The sequence below is a fragment of the Notolepis coatsorum genome (assembly GCF_963971535.1).
Source record: "Notolepis coatsorum genome assembly, chromosome: 4".
Taxonomy (NCBI): Eukaryota; Metazoa; Chordata; class Actinopteri; order Aulopiformes; family Paralepididae; genus Notolepis; species Notolepis coatsorum.
The window spans coordinates 133,981,131-133,995,934 of record NC_140168.1 but is presented as its reverse complement, the minus strand read 5'-3'; the positions used below and the strand labels follow the sequence as shown (position 1 = coordinate 133,995,934).

General features: G+C 47.4%; 1 protein-coding gene across 2 annotated transcripts in view; it reads left to right on the top strand.

Moving 5' to 3' along the window:
• dtx4a (deltex 4, E3 ubiquitin ligase a) overlaps positions 1 to 14,603 on the top strand; it is a 159,843-nt gene extending 145,240 nt beyond the window's left edge. For both annotated transcript variants that reach the window (XM_084313629.1, XM_084313628.1), the window contains one exon: positions 14,238 to 14,603. In XM_084313629.1, coding sequence (XP_084169755.1) covers positions 14,238 to 14,468 — 231 coding nt within the window. In that variant the 3' untranslated portion in view covers positions 14,469 to 14,603. The remainder of the gene's footprint in view (positions 1 to 14,237) is intronic.
• The last annotated feature ends 201 nt before the right edge of the window (positions 14,604 to 14,804 follow it).

The window sequence follows — 14,804 nt, the reverse complement described above, 5'->3', positions numbered from 1 at the left end:
GCAGATAACTAACTAGGGAATTTGCTATGTATTTTGGGCCTTGCTCATTAAGAGCTTTATATGTTAGGAAAAGGACCTTAAAATCAATTCTATGAGTTATTGGAAGCCAGTGCAGAGTGGCCAGGACTGGAGTGATATGTTCTCTTCTCCTTGTATGAGTTAGTAATCGAGCTGCAGAGTTTTGGATAAGCTGAAGCTTCCCAATGGTTGCTTTGGGAAGACCAGTGAACAGTGCATTACAATAGTCAAGCCGACTTGATACAAAAGCATGAATAAGTTTCTCTGCATCCTTTTTATTTACGAAAGGTCTTACTTTCGCTATGTTTCTTAGGTGGAAGAATGACGTTTTCATGGCCTTATTTATATGAGACTTAAAGGTCAGGTCTGAGTCCAAGATGACACCTAGGCTTGTAACCTCAGTCTTTACATAGGATGACAGACTCCCCAGGTTTTTACAAAGCACTTCCCTTTTCGCTTTTGGGCCGATCAATAGAATTTCGGTCTTGCTTTCGTTTAATTTTAGGAAGTTATTGTTCATCCACTTGTTTATTGCTAACAGACCATTTGTAATGGACTGTATGGCTGTAGTGTTATTTGGTTCTGCGGAGATATATAGTTGTGTATCATCAGCATAACTATGGAAGTGTAGTGGGTGCTATGGACATAATTCACCATTAGATTGTTTTGATGTATTGATGGGGCACTGTCACTTTAATGAGGTTGGTTGGGGGTTGGGCTTAGAGAAGACGCGCTGGTGGAATGTCATTCATAAAATGTTTTTGGTGACGCGGAGCTGTCAGAGTTTAGCACGGCATAGATCTGACAGCTGTCACTTGTGCTAAGAAGATAATAAATGACACACTACTTACTTGGTGTGGTTGCAAGATAGAAATTGTGCGTCTCTCCTTTCCGACGATTTCTACAGTGGTGACCCTGTTATACGTTTTGAAGACGCTTCCGCGGCAACATGTCTACGAACGCAGTTTCACTGAAATTACCTGAGTTCTGGGAGTCGTCAGCCTCGGCATGGTTTGCGCAAACGGAGGCACAGTTCGAGCTGCGTGAGATTACCTCGGATACAACAAGATATTATTATGTGGTGTCAGCCCTGGGAAGTTCGACAGCCAGCAGAGTGGTGAGCCTCCTAAAGAACCCTCCGACTCGAGATAAATATCTCACGATCAAGTCTCATCTATTAAAGACATTCGAACTTTCCGATACCGAGCGGGCCAGCCGATTGTTTTCTTTGCAAGGGCTCGGTGATAGCAAGCCATCGGAGCTCATGGATAGGATGCTGGATTTATTGGGAGAGCACAAGCCTGATTTCCTTTTCATGCAACTTTTCCTGCGTCAGCTGCCTTCTCCGGTTCGGGCCGCTCTGGCCAACACCACTATAGACGATTGCCGCGCTCTGGCCGAGGAGGCTGATAAGTTTTTTTTGGCTGGTCAACAGCACTGTGCAGCGGCAGTTTTCCCAACCCAAGCCTTTGTTTCGCCGCCGGGAGACTGGAACTTCACCGCAGCAGCGACAGCCCCTCGCCAGCAGCGTGACGCGAACGCGGGGCTGTGTTATTACCATGCACGGTTTGGACCTAAAGCCAAGCAGTGCCGCCCGCCGTGCAGCTTCAGTGGGCCGGGAAATGCCCGGGCCGGCGCTCGTTAGTGGCCATGAGCGTCGGTCAGGCTGGCAGGCTACTGTTTGTCCAGGACACCATCTCCGGGCGGCGTTTCATGTGCGACACGGGCGCGCAGAGGAGCGTCTTGCCGGCTTCTAGAGTGGACATCCTATCCGGCGGACACGGACCCCCCATGGAGGCCGCCAACGGCACCCCCATCCGCACATACGGCACCAGGTATGTCGAAATGTGTTTTAGTGGCCAACGGTTTGGCTGGGACTTTATCACAGCTAATGTAGCCGTCCCTCTTCTAGGCGCTGATTTTTTGTGTGATTATGGACTGTTAGTGGATGTTAAAAATTGCCGCTTAATTGATGCCATTACATTCTGCTCTTATGCTGGTGCGCTTGGGGGTGCAGACTCCATCAGACTCTCTAGCATGCTCTCCGCCGCAGATGAGTTTCAACACCTTCTCGCCGAGTTCCCGGGCCTCACGCGGCCCACGTTCTCATCATCTACAGCCAAGCATGGAGTGGAACATCATATCGCCACGACCGGCCCTCCAGTCTATGCCCGGGCTCGGCGCCTCGACCCGGTCAAGCTCAGCATTGCCAAGGCAGAGTTCGAGAACATGGAACGCCTCGGCATTGTCCGTCGCTCCGACAGCCCATGGGCCTCCCCCCTCCACATTGTCCCCAAGCCGGGAGGCGGGTGGCGCCCGTGTGGGGATTACCGCCGGCTCAACGATGCTACGACGCCGGACCGGTACCCAGTCCCGCACATTCAGGACTTTTCTGCCCGCCTTTCAGGGAAATTAATGTTTTCCAAGGTGGACCTTGTGCGTGGGTATCATCAGGTGCCCGTCCAACCGCTGGATGTCCCCAAAACAGCAGTCATAACTCCATTTGGACTATTTGAATTTCTGCGCATGCCATTCGGCCTCAAAAACGCTGCACAGACGTTCCAGCGCCTTATGGACTCTGTGCTACGAGACTTGGATTTTATTTTTGTATACTTGGATGATATCCTCATAGCCAGCGCCTCTAAGGCTGAGCACATGTCCCACCTCAGGATGCTTTTTGAGCGGCTAAATGAGCATGGACTGATAATCAACCCGGCCAAATGCCAGTTTGGGCGGTCGACCATTGACTTCCTGGGGCACAGAGTCACTAAAGAGGGAGCGGTCCCTCTTCCCATGAAGGTGGAAGCGGTGATGAATTTTCCCCGGCCGCCCACGGTTAGGTCACTGCAGGAGTTTCTCGGAATGATCAACTTTTATCACCGCTTTATTCCCCAGGCGGCTCGGATTATGCGGCCGTTGTATGAGGCCCTTAGGGGTAAAGCGCCAAAACATGCGGTCGACTGGTCTGCTGAGAGAGACAAAGCTTTTCTGGATGCCAAGGCTGCCCTAGCCAACGCCACCATGCTGGCACATCCTTCCTTTAAGGCCCCAATCTCCATCACCACCGACGCCTCAGATTTTGCCGTGGGCGCAGTGTTTGAACAGTGGGTAGGCGGGGCTTGCCAGCCGCTCGCTTTTTTCAGCCGCCAGTTAAGCCCCAGCGAGCGGAGGTATAGCACCTTCGATCGGGAGCTCCTCGGCCTCTACCTTGCCATCCGCCATTTTCGTTTCCTGCTGGAGGCCCGCCAGTTCACGGCCTTCGTGGATCACAAGCCGCTGACGTTCGCCATGGCCAAGGTGTCTGAGCCATGGTCCGCCCGTCAACAGCGACAGCTCTCATATGTCTCAGAGTTCACTACTGACATTCAACATGTGGCAGGTAAAGCAAACCTTGTCGCAGACTGCCTCTCCCGGGCTGTAGTGGGCGCCATCCACTTGGGGCTGGATTACACCGGTATGGCGGCGGACCAGGCTACCGACCCTGAAGTGCAGGATTTCAGGTCAGCCACCTCAAGCCTGCGGTTAGAGGATGTGGTTTTTGACAGCGCTGGCACCACACTCCTGTGTGATGTCTCTATGGGACAGGCCCGCCCCATCGTTCCCACAGGATGGAGGCGGCGTGTTTATGACGCTGTTCACGGCCTCTCCCACCCGGGAAAGAAACCTACGCAGAGGCTAGTGTCCGCCAAGTTTGTCTGGCCTGGGCTTAGAAAAGATGTAAGAGACTGGGCTGACTCCTGTTTGGAGTGCCAGCGCGCTAAAGTGTACCGTCACACCAAGGCCCCCCTGCAGCACTTCCCTGTACCTGAAAGGAGGTTCGACCACGTGAACGTTGACCTAGTGGGCCCCCTGCCCCCCTCACACGGCTTCAGTTACCTCTTTACTATGGTGGACAGGACTACCCGTTGGCCAGAGGCAGTTCCACTGTCAGGCACGACGTCCGCCGAGGTGGCCAGAGCCTTTATTGGAACCTGGGTCGCCCGGTTTGGCACTCCAGCCGACCTCTCTTCAGACCGGGGCCCACAGTTCACGTCCGAGCTCTGGAACACGGTCGCCAAAAGCCTGGGCGTGAAGCTACACCGGACTACGTCATACCACCCGCAGGCCAATGGGTTATGCGAGCGCTTTCACCGCTCAATGAAAGCAGCACTTCGGGCCAGCCTTACTGACAGCGGCTGGGTCGACCGGCTCCCGTGGGTCATGCTTGGTCTCAGGACGGCCCCCAAGGAAGACCTTCAGACCTCCTCGGCTGAGCTGGTTTACGGTCAGCCTCTGCGGGTGCCAGGGGATTTCATCCCTAACATTACTGCCCCCTGGTGTGCAGCCCAGCAGCGGACAGCACTTCTGGAGAAGGCTAAGGTATTCACGCCGGTCCCCACCTCACAGCACGGCCTTCCCCGGTCGCACGTCCCTACAAGTCTGCAGTCAGCGGGATATGTTTTCATCCGTCACGATGCCCACCGGGACCCCTTGAAACCTCCATACGACGGTCCGTTCCGTGTCCAGGAGGCTGGAGACAAGTACTTTGTGGTGGACATGGGCGGGAAGCTGGAACACATTTCCATAGACCGCCTTAAACCGGCTCATGTGGACTTGGGCAAACCTGTTGGACTGGCCCAGCCCCCACGGCGGGGACGACCCCCTACCTTGCCCAGTCTTCCGAGTAAGGCCCACGAGACCCCCTCGCCACCTATCCTGTGCCCGAGTGGCCGTAGGGCCCTTAAGGTTTTCCCTACAGCGGTGCCGGCCGCTACAGGGGTCAGGCGGAGCCGTTATGGCAGGGTTCTCCGCCCTCCTGTTCATTGACTTCTTTTGTTATGATGAATTCTGGGGGGACGTATGTAGTGGGTGCTATGGACATAATTCACCATTAGATTGTTTTGATGTATTGATGGGGCACTGTCACTTTAATGAGGTTGGTTGGGGGTTGGGCTTAGAGAAGACGCGCTGGTGGAATGTCATTCATAAAATGTTTTTGGTGACGCGGAGCTGTCAGAGTTTAGCACGGCATAGATCTGACAGCTGTCACTTGTGCTAAGAAGATAATAAATGACACACTACTTACTTGGTGTGGTTGCAAGATAGAAATTGTGCGTCTCTCCTTTCCGACGATTTCTACAGAAGCATACATTGTGGTCTCGAATGATGTCCCCGAGGGGCAGCATATATAGTGAGAAGAGTAATGGACCAAGGCAGCTTCCTTGTGCGACTCCAAAATTGCTGTCATGTTCCTCGGATACATTGTCTCCAAGCTTAACATAGAACATTCTCCCCTTAATGTATGTTATGAGCCAATTTAGTACATGATCGGAAAAGCCAACCAGTCTTTCAAGACGACTGATCAAGATATTATGGTCAATCGTATCGAACGCTGCACTAAGGTCCAATAGGACAAGAATTGAGACTTTGCCAGCATCGGAGTTTAGCCTGAGGTCGCTAACTATTTTGGTAAGGGCAGTTTCAGTGCTGTGATTTGTTCTGAAGCCTGATTGTAGTTCCTCCATGATGTTATTATCTTTGAGAAAGGAGTTTATTTGTACTGAGACTATCTTTTCTAATATCTTGCTGATAAATGGAAGGTTCGATATTGGCCTATAGCTTTTTAGTTCGTTTACATCTAAGTTTGTTTTCTTTAGTAGTGGTTTTACTACAGCCGTTTTAAATGCATCTGGAAAAGTGCCTGTTTGAAGAGACATATTTATGATTTCAAGGACATGATTTGAGACACTATCAAACACCCGCTTGAGAAATGCTGTTGGTATAGGATCGAGGCAGGAGGTGGCGGAATTACACTCAGAGACAATCTTACAGAGGTCAGGTAATGTAATACATGTGAATTCCCCCATTGTTATCTCAGGTGGGTTTTCACTCACAGCCAGATCTATATCAGCGGTAATGCTTGCTCTAATCAATGATATTTTTTCATTAAAGAAAACTGCGAACTCTTCACATTTTGTGGCTGATTGCTGCGGTATATGGGGGGGTGGTATGTTAATCAGCCGGTCAATGGTGGAAAAAAGTACCCTGGAGTTTCCCATATTTTCTGAGATCATTTTGGAAAAATATTCCTTTCTCGCAAGTTGTATTGCTTTATTGTAAGCGCCCATGGCGTCTTTGTATAAATTAAAGTGAGCTGTGAGTTTGAATTTCCTCCATTTTCGCTCGGCTATCCTACATTTTCTCTTGTTATCTTTAACATTGGTTTTATTTAGCCATGGAGAGATTCTATCAGTTTTTACCTTTTTAACCTTTAGAGGGGCAACAGTATCTAACACTGTTGACAAGGTGCTGTGGAAGTTTTGCACTTTCTGATTTAAGGAGGATTCACTGCATTGGTCATATGATTTCATCATACTAGAGAATTTTGCTTCAGCTCTAGCGTCCAGAAGCCTTCTGTGAACTATGAATTCGCGTCTGGTCTTATGTAATATTAGGCTTGTACCATAGAACACACAATAATGGTCAGAAATTGGAATTTGTTTTACTGATACATTCTCAATGTTTAGCCCTGTTGTTATTAGTAGGTCCAGAGTGTTGCCATGTTGGTGGGTGGCCTCGTGAACATGTTGCATCAGTCCAAAACTGTCCAGTAGGTTCAGAAACTCACAACCCCTGGGGTCATCCTTTTTGTTGATATGAATGTTTAGATCTCCATTAAGAATGATTCTATCATACCTGGTAATGCAGATCGATATGAGTTCTGAAAATTCCTGTATGAAGAGTGGCGAGTACCTTGGTGGTCGATACAATGTCACACATATTACTGGCATTTCTGTTTTCAATACAATAGCAAGGTATTCAAATGATAAAAATGTTCCCAGGTCAATATCATTGCACACAAATTGAGTGGAGATGATTGCTGCTATTCCGCCTCCCCTCCCACTCTGTCTGTTTGATTGATAGAATTTAAAATTGGAAGGGCAGGTCTCAATCAGTGTTGCTACACCAGTGATATTGTCTAACCATGTCTCTACTAAAAACATACAATGTACACCATGTTTTACTATGAGTTCATTTATCAGAAATGATTTTTGTTTCAGCGCTCTAACGTTGAACAGTGCTAGTTTTAACTGTACGGGTTCTGTAGTGGGGTGTGAGATAGTCTGTGGTTGAACACTGATATTGATAAGGTTAGATTTACATATGGGACGTGATAATGAGTAATTGATTAGTCTTTTGGTGATCAGAATCGGGATGACACTCAATGTGTTTTTTTGTAGCTTGGGCTGCTTCTGTATATAGTCTACAGAGCTAGATATGGTTGGTTGTCAGGCCAGTGATGCTATACTTTGTATGACGTTATGTATTAGCACATTTACCCCTGATATGTTTGGATGGATGCCATCGGGTCTGTAATGGTCTTTCCTGGACCAGAGCAGATCAAAGTTATTTATATAGCAAAGTCCTATAGTAGTACAGTAGGTCTGTAGCCATTTGTGCAACCAGAACAGACGGCTAAATCGCTCAGATCCACGACCTATGGATGGAATGGGGCCAGACACAATGCATATTTTACCCAGGCTTTCAATAGTGAGTATTAGTGATTCAAAGTCAGATTGGAGTTTAACGGATTGTCTAGCCATTACGTCATTTGCTCCGATATGAATGATAACGGTGTGGGCGGACGGATATCTGTCGATGATTTCGGGAGTACACTCAAGTAAGTCAGTAACTTTTAAACCGGAAAAACAATACGTAATGCCGTGTGGTATTTGCAAAAACCTGGTGATGGAGTCTCCGATGAGTAGGATCTCTGGCTGTTCCTGGATGCATTCCCCGTCGTAGATGGCCAGGTTTCTATGTTGAAAAGCCGCAGGAGTAGCGTCTACATTGTTGGCGGGGTTTGATGGTTGGTCGAGCAGCAGCGCCGTGTGGAGGGGCTCGTTCACAGCGGCATTTCCATCGATAACACTCGCCGTTTGAATGATCGTACTGGCATGGGCTGCAGAGCACCGCAGACGAGGACGTTTAAACTTTGGGGAGTCGGACCCATCGCGTGAGTCTGGGGAGTTTGGCGATGCGAGAGCAAACAGGGCAGAGCGCTTTCTGCTCTGGGTTGCAGATATATTTCCACGGTTGAGTTGTGAGCTGGAGAGGGCCGCCGTCCTGGTAGCTTCGCTTGGAGCCTGGCTAGTAGCTAGGCTAGTAGCTAGCATCGGATAGTCTTTGAGCAAAGCTACATTTCTAGCAGCAGGAGACGGAAACGAGGGAGAGCCTAGGAGGCTGGGATCATTACAAAGAGGATTGAATCGGTTTGATAGTTGAGGTGAATCAACGGGATCATATAGAGGAAGTGAGAGATTCCTTCGGCCCCTCACCACTGTCGCCCAGGAGGGACTACTGGTGTAGCCTGCGTCCGCTTTTCCCATGCTAGCCAGCCTGGACATGAGCTCCGTTTGACGCTTGAGAAGATCCATTACTAGTATCTCGATGGTCTTCAGTTCCGTTCGCATTTCTGCGACATCTGATGTTGGAGCCATTTCCTCGGGGGAGTTTAGCACTGTGAGTACTGTAGCGTGTAGCTGTAGCTATGGCAACAACAAGCGCCGATAGCTTTAGGTCACGTCCAGTAAAAAGTCACATAAAACCAATAAATCCAACAGCATAAACGATAAGAGCAAAAGTCACAGTGATCAGTTAAGATCACTGGTTAAAAAATGGTAGAAAGAAAGAAAACAGTCTAAAGTTTGAAAGTTTGGGAGGTCCGCAAAAACACGTCCGTTCAGTAGTAACCGGAGGTGTAGTGGATCCAACCAACAATACAATAAACGACCCCCCTAGGCATGGTTTATTGTTCACAAACCACTCCTGCGCGTGATGTAATGCTTAAATGTAGTATGGGTCATATATTGATCAGAGCAGTTTGTATCGAAAATGATAAAGAAAAACGCTGAAACTCACGTCCGTCTCCTCGTACCGTTGGGCGATGAGAATGGAACAAACAGATCCCAGTTATGTGGTGGGGATCGAGGCGATCCAATTCCGGTTTGTATAATACTAATATACGCCCAAATCATGTTTATTGAGTTATGGCAACGATCCATGTCCACGGTGTGTGGATTGAGTCCCGGGACGATAAACGAGTGGCCGGACGGAATTAGGGGACGGACCGAGCTGAAACGGGCATTTCCGGTTTGGCAACTCGCCAATCGGCCACCAGGTGGCGGTATTGAAGCGTTGCAGAGTTGTGATAGCTCCCGCAGCATATGACAAGGCTCCGTGGGTGAAATATGAATTCCATGATGGAAATATGACCTTGAAACACGCTGTACAGCGATATTGGCAGACAACGCATGGCGGGCAATAACGCTGAACAGCGATTTTGGCGGGTAATGGGTTAAATGCCTCGCGTGAGCCCTTTAGCCAACGTAGCATTTATTTTTCAGCAAAGAAAGTGCAATAAAAGTGCAATAAACAAAACGGATACATTCACTGTGTTCTGCCTCATTTGTTGATGAAACAAAACTAACATCAACACAATTGACCACCAAGAACGGAGTTTAGTCTCACAAAAAGATTGTTGCCGATTTTGTTAGCTTACGTGCTAACGTGATTGGGATATCCCAGTATAACAGTATAGCATTGTGGCTAGCAACGACGTTTGTTAGCTTACGTGCTAACGTGATAGGGATATGCCATTATAACAGTATAGCAGTGTGGCTAGCAGCTTGGTAACGTTAATGCTAGCAGAATGAATGGATGTAAACTTTATTTAACAGATTGCAGAATGGATACAATACAATACGGCTCAATACAAACAAATTGTTAAGGGAATGCAGACTGTTGTAGCTTGGACTGGGCTCCTTATAACATAACTTGACAACACATGGTAGCCGCAGCTCCTTGGGACAGCTCTGCTGTAAAAACTGGAAATAACCATGCAGGTCTCTACTGCGCATGGGCGTTGAGCAACAACGGCTCCGTATCCGGCTGGCGCAGATTACATGGCACCATTGTCTGCGAGTTTTGGCGAGTATCCAAAACGGAAAAAACTGCGTTTCTTTTTAACTTGGACAGCAAACTTAATCATTCAGCAACAAACGTTGCTGTATTCAGCAGTGTAACCATGGCCTAAAGACAATGCCTAATTGCCTCTACGAATGGAATGTAACACATTTCATTCACAAGTTCTGTGTGAATGTATCTGAGAACATATTTAACACACCTGATGACCGACGCTACTGATATGCAAAGTAGCCCAGGTGGGTACTTATAGCCAGTTGGCAAGTGCAGCGCATTCCTGTGTGCATGCGCATGCCATGCACATCCGTGTGTGTGCGTGCACGTGCTTTTGCTCACCAAACTTTGGCTGCACTGCGTGCAACCCTGTCCCATGAGGAACGCATCACTGCACACAAGTATACGAAATTTCAGGGGAGCTCCCACAGACCGTAGTACAATATACATACATGTAACACATAACACTGTACATATAACAGAATATTTTAAATAATAAAGTGCATGATGAGCGGTAACATAGTGGTTATCAAGTCCGGGTAAAGTGCATGTGCATGTGAGGGGACAGTCAATGAGAGTTTAACAGTCTCACTGCTTGGGGGGAAAAGCTGTTCATAAATCTTGAACTCTTGGCATGTATGGACCGGTATCTCCTCCCTGAGGGAAGGAGCTGAAAGAGGTGATGTGCTGGGTGAGACTGGTCCTTGATGATACACTTGGAGCGGTGGAGGCAGCGGGAGGTGAAGACGGAGGTGATGTTTGGTAGAGTAGTCCCGACGATCCTGCCTGCCGCCTTCACCACCCTCTGTAGAGCCTCTTGCTCTGCCTTTGTGCAGCTGGAGAACCACAGAGACACACCGTAGGTCAGCACACTCTCAACCGCACAATGATAAAAGTTGACAAGGAGATTTCATGGCAGGCCAGCCTGCTTCAGCTTCCTTAGGTAGTATAGGCGTTGCTGAGCTTTTCCGATCACTGAGGCGGTGTTGGTGCTCCAGGACAGGGTCTCACTCACACTGAGACCCAGGAACTTGAACTCAGTGACCCTCTCCACTACCTCGTTGTTGATGAGCAGAGGGGAGTGGTTAGGCCTTGATCTTCTAAAATCCACTATGATCTCTCTTGTTTTCTTTATGTTGAGCGCCAGGTTGTTGCTGTCACACCAGGCTGTAAGGTCTTCCACCTCCCTCCTGTAGGCAGACTCATTGTTGTTTGTTATGAGACCCACAACTGTGGTATCGTCTGCAAACTTGATGATGTAATTGGAGGGGTAGGAGGGGGAACAGTCATGTGTGAGCAGGGTGTACAGTAATGGGCTGAGTATGCAACCCTGCGGGGCGCCGGTGCTGAGAGACAGGGTGGACGAGGTGTAGTTGCCCAGCCTGACGGCTTGTGTGCGGTTTGTGAGGAAGTTCAGCACCCAGTTACAGAGAATATTACACAGACCCAGGGTTTGGAGTTTACTGATGAGTTTACGGGGGAGTATAGTGTTGAAGGCAGAGCTATAGTCAACAAAGAGCATTCTTACGTAGGTGTTTTTCTTCTCGATGTTCTAGGGCGGTATGAAGCACAATGGTTAGACCTTGTGATTCTAACTGGTCGTTTGCTGAACATCATGCATACCGTTTTTTTTTTATTTAGCAGTAGGCATGAGTTTTGCAACCAGTGGTGGACCTTGTTCATTGCATTTGAGAGGTTACATGAGATCAGGTCAGTTTTTTGTACAAAAATAAATTACCGCGTCGTCAGCATACATCTGTACATTGAAGTCAGGGCATATGTCCGGCAGGTCATTGATGTACAGGCAAAACAGTAATGGCCCAAGAATCTATCCCTGCGGCACACCAACTGGATTGTCAAGATAAGGAGATTTGACACCATCAACCATGACACATTGTTTTCTGTTTGTTAGGTAAGACTTAAAGGGGACATGCATTGCTATTCCTAGCACTATTTGGGCAACTTTACACAATTCCTGTGAGTCTATGGAAGACATCTGTAAGGTTTATTTAAAAAAAAAAATCATTGTTTTATATTTCTAATGGAGTACTCAAAAGCATCGTTTCCAGCCTCAGGATTTTAGCCTGTTATTGGCTGGGCTCCGCCCATAAGCACTTTCAGTGACAGTCACCCACACAGCGTGATACGAGAGAGAAGGAGAGAGATATATATATAGAGAGAGAGATGTAAACATGGCTGCGTTTGTGAGATTAGCAGGTCCCCTTGTCTCTCTCTCCCTCTCCCGTTTCAGGAAGTGTTGCACTGTGCCGTGCGCTATAGACGGGGCGTTAGTTATGCTCCCGAATCGAGAGAGAGAGAGCACTGTGTAAACAGGGCTGCATGTGTGAGATTAGCAGGTCCCCTTGTATCTCTCTCTCCCTGACAGTGCGACGCGCGCGTGTGTGTATGTGTCGCGAGGGTGTATTTCTCCCTCTCTCCTGTAGCTCGCGCTACAACCACAGAGCCAATCGGATCACTATCCGCTCCATCCTCGCCACGTGACGTCACCATGCAAGTCAAATCAGAATGACCTGATTTTTTTCTACCAGGAAATGGTCTGAGCTGAATGAGAGCAATCCGCCAATATGGTATTTAGAGACACAGACACATTGATACTAACGACTATTACTATAATACAATGCTAGACACTGAAAAAAGACATTTATAATGCATGTCACCTTTAAACCATTGAATTGTATCTGCAGAGAAATTGAAACGAGACAACTTTGCCAAAACTACTTGATGGTTGACAGTGTCAAACGCCTTTCTAAGATCCAGGAACACCTATACATATGGGTTTTTGTCCAACATATATTTAACCTTTTCAATAAAAACACAGTTTGCCGACTCAGTGGAGTTCTGAGCGCGGAAGCCAAATTGAAGTGGGTGGAGTGGTGTGTGACCTTTGTCCAGATGTTTATCATAAGTTTCGACACCCACTTTTCAGCAACCTTAGATATAGTGGATAGGATGCTGATTGGCCTGTAGTTGGCTACCGACATCCTGCTACCAGATAAAAAAAATTTGTGTTACCGTGGCCACCTTCCAGGAAGATGGTGAGCTGATCGATTGATTCACTAATATGGTGATAGGTTTTACTAGAGCGTTGGAGTGTGTTTTTATTAGAGGTGGGCATAGATAAATTTTAAATAATTTTAAATTTTAATCTAGATTAATCTATCTGCAATCCTGGATTTAATCTAGATTAATCTAGATTAAAATGGCCCAAAAAAAAAAAAAAAACTGCAGAAGGCATTCAAAATATGTGTGTTCTACCCAAATAATGACCAGAAGTAAGTCCTTACTTTTTCTTTCCTCATGTTTCTCAGGCCAGGTGGCCCATTACACCATGAGCCCATCTCCCGTTTCCAAAATGCATTACAGACTGTTTGAAAAAGCTGTTTTGCTATGATAATTGGTAATGAAATATCAAAATAATGTTCAATAAAATGTACTTGTGTTTAATAAGTTGTTTTATTCAGAAGTTAACACAAATAAATAATATTACCAGTACAGTACAGTATCTAGCACTCTCAGGAGCAAAACAGAAAGAATCATTTCAAACTTGAACTATGTGACATGGCTTGAATCAACTGCTCCAGTGGAGTTGCTTAGTGGCCAATGGTGTCAACTGTGGTTGTACTGGGCAGCTCCCAGGTGTGAATGGAACTGTGTGAATGTGAAGCAGGGCGTTCCTGAAAAAGAGCATCTGTGCTCAGCGAACCTACCCTGGGTAAATAAAGGTAAAAAAATTTAATTTTTTTTTTTTTTTTTTTTTTTTTTTTTAAGATTAATGCGTTAATTATATTATCGCGCGATACTAGTATAGCGTTAACGCAGCACGTTAACGCCGTTAACGGCCCAGCTCTAGTTTTTATAGAATCTGTGTCCGGGCCATAAGTGTCCCTGGCCTTAGAGCGTTTCAGCGCCACAATGATTTTTCTTACCTCATCCTCTGTTATTTCCTCCAGCTCAAAGAGTGGCTCGGCTTCCACAGTTGGGCTGGGTGATGCACCAGAGGGGGCAAAGAGTTTTGTTATTTCCAATACACTATTTAAAAAATAATTATTAAAAGTACACGCCAGTACAGTGGGGTGACGTCTTTAATCAGGATGTCGTTGACTTTTAATTCCAGGATGTCGTTTACCAGTTTTTTCTGTTTACCTAGTAATTTATTTAAGATATGCCAGATAAAACATTAAGAACATGTTTCTTATTTACAATGTCGATCACGGTAACATGTGTAACAACCATCCCCCCAGGTCCTGAGGCTGCTGCTGGTGGCCTGGGACCGCCGCCTCATCTTCTCTGTGGGCACGTCCAGCACCACGGGGGAGTCGGACACAGTCATTTGGAACGAGGTCCACCACAAGACGGAGTTCGGCTCCAACCTGACTGGCCACGGCTACCCCGACCCCGGCCACCTGGGCAACGTGCTGGAGGAGCTGAAGGCCCAGGGCATCACCGAGGACGAGTGTCTGCCCAGAGACTGAGCCGTCTGAGGAGCCAATGGGACGACGGGAGAGACGCGGGGGGTGGGACTTAACCCTTTCACTGCCACACGACAGAAGGTTAACCCTTTACTATCACACAACCGAGGGTTGTGTGATAGTAAAGGGTTAACCTTCTGTTGTGTGGCAGTGATAAGGGTTAACCTTCTGTGTATTGTCGCAGTGAAAGGGTGAAACACTCGACTAGACTTGTGACTCCATGCAGACAAAACAATCGGAGAGACGACAAGCTTTTAACACTACGGGAAGAAGCGGGTCGAGAGGAACGCCTGCAGGAGAAAGAAGAAGACATTTTACAATAGAAACATTGATATACTT